The 8,835-nt window shown below is 53.0% G+C and overlaps 1 protein-coding gene across 1 annotated transcript; it reads right to left on the minus strand.

Moving 5' to 3' along the window:
• Nucleotides 1-7,295: 7,295 nt before the first annotated feature.
• FOXE1 (forkhead box E1) lies at nt 7,296-8,417 on the minus strand. The gene has a single exon (XM_007461661.1). The coding sequence runs from the start codon at nt 8,415-8,417 to the stop codon at nt 7,296-7,298; it is 1,122 nt and encodes a 373-aa protein (XP_007461723.1).
• Nucleotides 8,418-8,835: the final 418 nt, after the last annotated feature.

Genomic DNA, 8,835 nt, shown 5'->3' on the forward strand with positions numbered 1-8,835 from the left:
CTCAAAGGGAAAACCAAGAATCAATTTTTTCCTGCCCCATAAGGGTCACCTTTATTAGTTAGGATGCATTTGGCTGCAAGTAACACAGAGCCCAAAGAAAAGAGGCTTAAACTTAGAGGACATTTGTTATCACCCACAGGTATAAAGAATGGTTCCAGGGTTGGTTCTTTCAGCAGCTCAGTGATATCATCAGGCCCCCAGGTTATTCCCACCTTTTGGCTCTGCCATCCTCAGCAGGTTGGCTTGTTCTCTTAGGCTGGTACCCTCCGAGCCTAACACGTCTGTCACACTTCCAGGAGTCACAATCTAACAACATTAAGAGGAAGAAAATGGCTGTTTCTCTCCCACTGTCTCTTTAAGAACAAAGAAATATTTCCCAGAAGCCCTGAGCAGACTTTTCTGGACATCTCATTGGCCTGGAAAGTATCCTGTGCCTGTTTCTCAATGATCACTGGCAAGAGTGATGGAATCATCACCACGTTTACCTTAGACAAGTCCAGATTGAGCCGGTGGATACTCCAAGGGGTAAGACTTCCCCTAAAACACATGACCAACTGCAACCTGAACAAAATCAGGGTCTTGTGAGCAGAGAAGAAGCGGGGAAGATGGCTGGGTAGACAGCTAGCAGTCTGGCACAACTTGAATATGCCAGAGACGGTATTCTTTACTTCTGTCCAGAGTTGTCCACTATATGGCTGTCCTCAAGGGGTTCCATCTCAGCTCTACCATCAAGACCCCTGCGCCCAGTCCCCATGATAAGACATTGTTCTTTCTTTTGAGCACGGGTGCAGGAAAAATGTGGGCACACCCCACTTCACACAAGGTTAATTATGAAGCTTTGATGAAATTTAGGATAAAAGGAAAGTTTTACATGGGAGGGGGAAATTTTGAAAGTGCTCATATTAAGTATAATTTTCTCATAGTGTAAGAAACCCTTCACGGGGCTGGTCACGAACATGCCGTGCTGCTAATCTCACTCCCTTGTCCTGAGGTCTGGACCTCTGCGAGAGAGTGACATGATCTGTTGATGTTTGAGCTGAATCACACATTGGCTGCTGTGGGGAATGACTGAGGACAGCAGTGGAGGGAGCAGGGAGCCCTGTTAGGAGGCTGGTGCTGTGATCCAGGAGAGAGATGATGGGGCCTCCTACTGGGTTGGTGGCCTTAGATGTGCAAGATGGGGTTAGGGGGTTCCTAGAGAGGTAATGGTCAGAGCAAATTCATGGTGACAGGAACACACAGGGGTGTCTGGGAACAGCAAGTGGGGTGTTGGCTGGAGCCTAGATCTGTAGGAAGGGCAACTATGGGAGATGAGGCTGGGAAGAAGGTTGGCATAAGGATAATGGAGGGTCCCAAGTGCCAGGTGAGGAGTTTGGGCTTTCTGTTGCAGACAGCAGGGAGCCTGCTCCCATAGGACTGGAGCTCAGCTTCAGGAAGTGAGGCTGGCAGTGGGGGCAGAATGGAGGGAGGAGGCAGGAGTATCCATGGGGAGGGCTCGGCCAGCTGCTGGGGGTTGAGAGCAGAGGCAAGAGTTAGGCTCTATGAGGCTGTGCTTCTCACACGTTATCTCTGGTTGTTGAGTGCCTCCACGCCTGAAAAATCATAGCTGGGGCTCTGCTCTGCCCACACTCCTGGGAGAAGCCGCTCCAGGTTCTCAGATAGTGAGATAAGCTGGTGCTCTGCACCAGGGCTGAGATCCACCCTGATCCCGCCTCTCAATCCCTTCCTCACCCTGGGAGGGGCTGACAGTTGATCCCCAGGGCCTCTCTGACTACATGCTTCTGCACCAGGTTAACCCTTCTGGGCTGAGCTGGAAATTTGAGCCTCAGTTCTCAGAAGAGGGGTTGTGAGGCTGGCAGAGGGGCATGGGGAGCTCCATAGGGAGCAGTCATCCTTTCCACCCCAGGAGCTCTGCAAAGGCTGGCTTTGGCCTCAGCCCAGAAAGAAGTCGCTGGAAGGAGGGTAGGGACAGGCACCAAACTTGTTAAAGACCTCCTATCCTCACTGCACCCAACATGTTGGCCCTGCTTTTCCTTTAGTTCACTGCTCAGTTTGGGCTGAAAAGCACTAGTCACACTGCTTTCCCTTTGGGTGGTTCTAAGCTATTTATTTAACTGATCCCAGGCTCAGTTTACCCATCCATACAATGGAGGGCCCTCCCGCAGCTGCACTCCTTCCCCCTCCCTCAACTCCCACCTTCACCACCACCCCCGTCTGATTACTTCCATTTCTACACTGCCTTTTATGAGGGTGACAATCAAATGCAGTCTCCCTTGAGGGAGGCATAAGTTCTAGCCAGGCTTGGACACTATGAGATGTTGGGTAAGTCCTGTGCCCCTTTAGCTCTATAGAAGCTCTATACGCATGCATGGTATTCCAATTTATTCCTATTATTGAAAACTCATGTGAGCACTGAGATGAGAGTCCTGGTTCTTCCACTGAGTTGCTGTGTGATCCTGGGAAGAGAGCCCAGTCTGGTACATGCTCCTTATCATCGGGGCCTTTTTTCCCCTGGTTGTCCTGTCATGCCAACCCCCACCCAGGAGTCCGCACTTCTCAGGAGCAGGGTGAGCACAGAGACCACATTCTCCAGGAAGGTGTGGGTGTTTGGGGTGGGGGAGAATTCATTAGGATGCCCAGGATCGTAGGCTGTCCGAGGGGTACTTAAATGCTCTACTGGAGGATACTTCAGCCCAGATGGACTCAGAGGTGGGGGCCTCTTCCTGCTGAGAAGAGAGCTTTATTTTTCTCCTAAACTCCAACAAGCCCAGACTTGGGGTTGAAGTTGCCAAGTTTCATCCATACTTGGGCAAATGACTGCTGCTTACGGAGGGTACAGAGACCAGAACCCAAGGTCCCCAAAGTGGCTCAGCAGGGAGTCAGGAGTTTGGGTTCCTGCTCTGGCTCTAACTAACAGTCCAGCTTTCAAGATGGTTTCAGATACACTCTCAGTGAATGTCATTGTCGTGGTCACCTATCAGACAGGGAACATGAGGTGAGATGCATTCCAAGGGTTAGGATTCCAAGACTAAAGCACACCCAAGGGAGGAGGTGAAGGGCTCCACCCTAGCCATCTCTTCTCTCTGCAGCCATCTCTGTTTGGGGTTCTCTTGCTGAGAAACAGGAGCCTTCTGGAAGTTATTCTGGGGTCTCTGATTTCAACAACATAACACATCCCCCACCCCGCTTCTCTAAAGCTCTGCCTCTCTGCCCAGGGTATATGAATCGCTTGAGGTCTTGTTGAATTGCAGGTTCTGGTTCAGTAGATCTGGGTAGAGCCTGAGAGTCTGCATTTCTAGCAAGCTCTAAGGGGATGCCCATGCAGCTAGTCTGTGGCCCACACTTAGAGCTTCAAGGCCTCAGGGCCTTAATGTCTTGTGCAAAGCAGCAGGGAGGGCAAGCCTCCTGCTCTCAGCTTCTCTACTGGTGCTTGGAGAAGTGTATCCTGCATTCAAATGACCAAAAATACGGGAGTTTGTGAGGGTGAAAGTGGACCTGCCACCCAGCTTTGTAGATGGTGAAACTGAGGCCTACGCAGTGCAGGAAGAAGCTTGTTCAAGACCTCACAGCATTTTAGTGACAGAGTTGAGACTCAGGCCTCTTGCAAAGGAAAAACAAAAACGAAAACTAGAAAAGATACTCACTGAGGTGTTTGCTGTGCTTTCTCTGGGTGAACTATGGGTTCCTTTGATTCTTCTTTCTAAGTTGTATTTTTTGTTTGTTTTTACAATGAACGTGTACCAATTTTGTAATAAGAAAAAAATTAATTTTAATGAAAAAATTCTCACAGAGTTCTTAGTAAATGAGATTATGTTTATGAACGTGCTGGATGAACTGTAACTACGTACAGCAGCTTCATGTCAAGGGTGTGTAATTCAGCCCAAACCCTTCTGAATTCCTTTCAGCGAGGTTACCCTCACTCTGGCGCACGAATCACCGCGGTGAGGAGGAAGGCCAATGCCGTCACCAACCGCCGCAAGCCGCTTCCTACTCCCACTTGGCCTCAGCTGTGGGAACTCTTCCCCCAAAGCTCTGGCCGCAGGAATCTTTCCCCTTAAACTGGGGAAAAAATTTCCCTAATCCGTTTTCGTAGTAAACGACCTCGGGCCAAGTCTGCTTTTGTTGCTGGTTTCCTAAGCTTAATTGCGAGCAAAGTTAATTTGAAAGAAAATGTTACAGCTCTGGGGCGAATTCTAACGAGCCTTGGGCAATTAGGGAAGAACGCATCTAATTACTCACAGACCCGGGGCGGGGTGGGGGGGGCGCCTGCACACGACGCGGGGTGGTGCAGGGCTCAGGGGCAAACGATTTCTCTGGATTCAAGATAGGAAGAAAAAAAAGAGAAACGCACCTCCGGTCTCTGAGCCCCTAGACGGGGAGCCGGGGAGGTTCTATTTCACGGTTTTGGGATTCGGAGAGTTGGATTGTCCCAAGACGCAGCGGTGAATGTTCTCAATGTCCTAGAGCCACGCAGACTGGAGGGCTCGCCCGGCCCGGCTGTGGATGAAGGGCGGCGCTCCCTCGCCTGCGCAGCGTCCTTTCTGGCTCGGCCGGGTGGCGCACTCGATTTGGGTGTCGCCGGCCGGCAGGAGACCGAGAAGGGCTGACGCTCTCTCTTCAACACCTCGAGGGTCTCGCTGTCTCTCCTGGCTTCTGCTGTATACCCAGTTCCCTCCTCGCAGCGTCCCCTCTCTCAGGGCACAGACCCTGGTCGATCTCACCTGTTGTCCCAGTTGACAAGGAGAGTTGGGGGCGAAGACGCGTGCGCTTTCCCTCCCTGTCTTTCTTGTTCCCCCGGCTTTACCGCGACGCTCCAGGAGACTTCCGCATAAGGCGGCGCTTAAATGTTAAAACCTTCATCCCTCCTGTGCCCGGCGCTTTACAGTTTACAAAGCGTTTCTATCCCTCTTAACTCGTTTAACTTCAGGTGGACTCTGAGGGAGGGGGTCACAAATTCCCATTCACAAATGAGGACACTAGGGAAAGGACTGGATTAACGTTAATGGCGCTGTCAAAGCATTGGACTTGGTAATTAAAACACGGAGAAAGGCTCAACCGCTGCATTAAGTGGGCGCATAGACTGCCCTTTTCCAGCCCCAATCCCCCTGCCGGGCTTTAGGAAGACAAGGACAATACCCCTTGGGTGGAGGGCTTTCAATTTCTGGCCAGTGCCAACGAGGCAAGGCATCCTGATTTCTGCCTGGGAGAGCCATACTGTCTAGCTGCACACGGAGAACCTTTGAATTTCAACCTGCAAGGATCCATACAGAGATAAGGGAGGCCTAACACCTAGATTTTTCCAAGGTCACAGGGCTGGGTCTGAAATCTGGACCCCCTGGCAATAAGGTCAGTGCTGCAGCTGCCCCCTCCTCCAGGTGGTCATTTACCACCGTCAAAGTCAGGAAGGACCAACATCTAGACCTGTACCGTCTAATACAGTAGCCATCAGCCACACACTACTACTGTGCACTTGGCTGTGGCTAGTCCAAACAGATGACCTGTAAGTGTAAAATACACTCCAGATTTTAAAGACTTGGTATGAAAAAAGTAAAATATCTCAACAATTTTTATATTGATTATATGTTGAAATGATAGTTTGGACATTAAATTGGGTTAAATACATTATTAGTTAATCTCACCTGTTTTTTTTTTAATTAATGCAGCTACCAGAAAAATTTTAATTACACAGGCAGCTTACATTATATTTCTGTTGGGCAGCACTTATTTAGACAAATACCCGTCTGGACTGAATCACATTCACATGTCTTTGTGAACAGGATAGTGCAATCCCCAGAATTAAAAATAAAAATTACCAGTGGTTTTCAGTCTTCTTTCTCACCCGCCCCCACTCTTCCCTAGCAAATTAACTCTGCAGAAAGAGGCTGCATTTCTCTTGTCAGAACTCACTTGCTCAAAGATCTTTATTAAAACAGTTCACCTGAACACTCAGGTTTATCTGAAAGCTGTACACCGAGCCTCTGAAATATTTAATGCTAGAAACTTTTGCTACAGGATCAAAACTTACAAGATTTCTCAAGAGAAAGGTGGGGAAATGGTTGGATTTTTTTCTTTCTTTCTGATTTTGGTCAGCTTGTTGCTTGAAACAAATAAAGGAAACAAAGCAAAGTTAAACACCAGTTTCTTTCTAAAGCTTACTTAACTGATGGCCCCAATTAATTTTTCTCTTTACTTTTTGCATGAGGAGGCTGCCAAGGTACGGCAGAGCGTACCAGGGATGGAAGAGCCAGCCCAACAAAATTAAAACTGTCATCAACAGGCTCCCTCGAGTCCTGTCATCTCTTTGAATTTTAGTTCACCCATTGGGTCCCAGGCTGCTTGATGAAAAGAAAGTGTGGGCAATGGGCAAATGTATTTCTACCTGCCTCAATGGAAAACCGCACTTAGGACCCAGCAGTAATATCTGCCAAGTGATCAGCACATCATGCGCAAAAGATTCAAGAAATTATGATATAACCGGTGCCTGGAGCTAATCCAGAGATGCTTGCCATGAGCTCTGTTTCCATTCCTTGGAATAGGGTTAGGCCCTGGGTGGCCCACCCATGCTGCCAGATATGCAACAACCATGATGGGCCCTTAAAGATCATATGGGGGACGGTTGAATTCTGCAGCCCTCTTGTATTACAGATGGGAAAACTGGGGGTGTGAGTGATGGAACTGGGTTACACTGTGGCGCTGGGGCACCGTCCAGACTCAGAGCCAGGTCTGCAGTTCTCAGAGGCAGGGAAAAGCAGCCCTTGGTCAAGCGAAGCAGAAATCTTTCCCATTAAAAAAATGGTTACCTCTTTTGCAAATTTGTCCTCCTCACCTTAACTAGGAAGACACTATCGGAGCCTTTTATTGTAATAACGTAGTCAAAGGCACAAGAGATGGAACTGTGTAAAAAGACCCGGGTTTTGGTAAGTACGGGGAAGAGTGAAGTCATGTGATTCTCCACAATTCCCTTAGACTCTGGTGTAGACACTACGTTGTGCCTCCTTTAAAGCCAAGGACCTCCCCGGTAGAATGTCAGAAAGGCACGACCTTTGGAGCTTCGCCTCAGTGAGGGTCCATTGTCTCAGTCCGTGGGCCGAGGATGCCTCTCCCCACTTCCTCCCATTTTCAAAGCGAACCGGTGTGTACACGGTGCACCGGGAGTATGCGCCTGAACCTCCGGCTCGGCCCCTCCCATGTGGCTTTCAACTCGATCCTCTCTCCAGTCCTGTCCTCAGGTTTCGTGAATACTTAGTTCGTAAAGACAGTCGAGGTATCTATAAATTTTCGCCTGTATGCTCGGCTCACATGGCGGACACAAACCGATCCGCTCCGCCTGGATAGGCAGCCGCATGGCGAGCGTGGTAGGCGCCTCCATTGCCCCCTCCGAGCTGCCCACCAGGATTGTAGCAGGGCCCCAGTGCTCCGAACTGGCCGGGCGATGTGCGCCCATAGAAGTCCACTGCAGTCTCGACGGCGCCACTGCTGCCACCCGCGGGGGGCGAAGCGGGCCCGGCCAACCGGCCAGCCGCTGCGAAGAGGGCGCTACCGGCCCCTTGCGAGTACGCGCCGTCTGCGCCCGCATAGGCGGCCGCATAGGCGGAAGTGTTGGCAGGTCGGGCGACGGCGCAGCCAGAGGGCTGGTAAGCGGTGGTAGTGGCAGAGGCGCCGGCCGAGGCAAAGGCGCAGGAACCGGAGGGCCCTGACGGCGCGGGGCCCAGTTCTGGGCTGAGCGGCCGCTCAGGCACCAGGCCGAAGACGCGGCATGGGCCTGGGGACGCAGCCGGGTAGTAGACCGGGGGCGGCGCGGCGAGCGACGGCGGGGCATATCCTGCATAGACAGCGCCCGGGTAAGGCGGGCGCGCAGCGGGCACCCCGCCCGGGAAGATGGCGGCAGCGGCGGCGGCGGCGGCAGCAGCAGCGGCGGCGGCCGCGTCGTGCATGTAAGCCGGGTAAGTGGAGAGGTCAGAGCGCTTGAAGCGCTTGCGGCGGCGCAGGAAGCTGCCGCTCTCGAACATGTCCTCGGCGTTGGGGTCGAGTGCCCAGTAGTTGCCCTTGCCCGGGCGGCCGGCCTCGCGCGGGATCTTGAGGAAGCAGTCGTTGAGTGTGAGGTTGTGGCGGATACTGTTCTGCCACTTTTTGGGGTTGTCGCGGTAGAAGGGGAAACGCTCGGTGATGAACTTGTAGATGCCGCCCAGCGTGAGGCGGCGCTCCGGTGCGTGCGCGATGGCCATGGCAATGAGCGCAATATAGCTGTAGGGAGGCTTCCCACGCTGCAGGGGGCGCTTCCGCCGCCGCCCGCCAGCGCCGCGACCCGCGGCCTCTGCCGGGACCCCGGCTCCCGCCTCACCGCGCTCCTCCTTCACGGCCGCCAGCGCCTCCGGCTGCGGCGGCGGCGGCGGTGGCGGCCCGCTCTCTGCCGTCATGGCGCAGCCGTCCCGCGTCCCTGGGGCGTCCCCGCTGCTCGCTGCTGTCGAGGGGCTGGGAGCTGCGGGGCCCGGGACGCAGGGTAACGGGAACCGACGCTGGGGCCCTCTTTAGAAAGCTCAGGGTGTCCTCGCAGCTGGCACCGGGAGCACAGCTTTCGTGGCAGGGGCGCGCAGGAGCTTTGGCGTCCGTAGTTTCCGGGCTGGCTCAGTGCGGACAGAGGCTCAAGAGTGTCCCGCCCACCGACGGCTCTGCTCGTGTTCTGGAGCTCGAAGCCAGGCGCCAGCAGCGACGTTGGGACCCCGACGAGGCTCCTGTCGCGGGCTGAAGGGTCCTTTGCGCGCTGGTGCCAGGAGGTCACGGGGTCTGGAATTGGTCCTGGACTGGGGCGCCTGCATCAGTTCCGGGCTTCCTGCT

Source organism: Lipotes vexillifer, unplaced genomic scaffold, assembly GCF_000442215.2.
Source record: "Lipotes vexillifer unplaced genomic scaffold, Lipotes_vexillifer_v1.1 scaffold809, whole genome shotgun sequence".
Classification (NCBI taxonomy): Eukaryota; Metazoa; Chordata; class Mammalia; order Artiodactyla; family Lipotidae; genus Lipotes; species Lipotes vexillifer.

What these genes read in the sequence shown, in the direction of transcription:
- FOXE1 (XM_007461661.1), bottom strand. Translation starts at nt 8,417, where the DNA reads ATGACGGCAGAGAGCGGGCCGCCACCGCCGCCGCCGCCGCAGCCGGAG.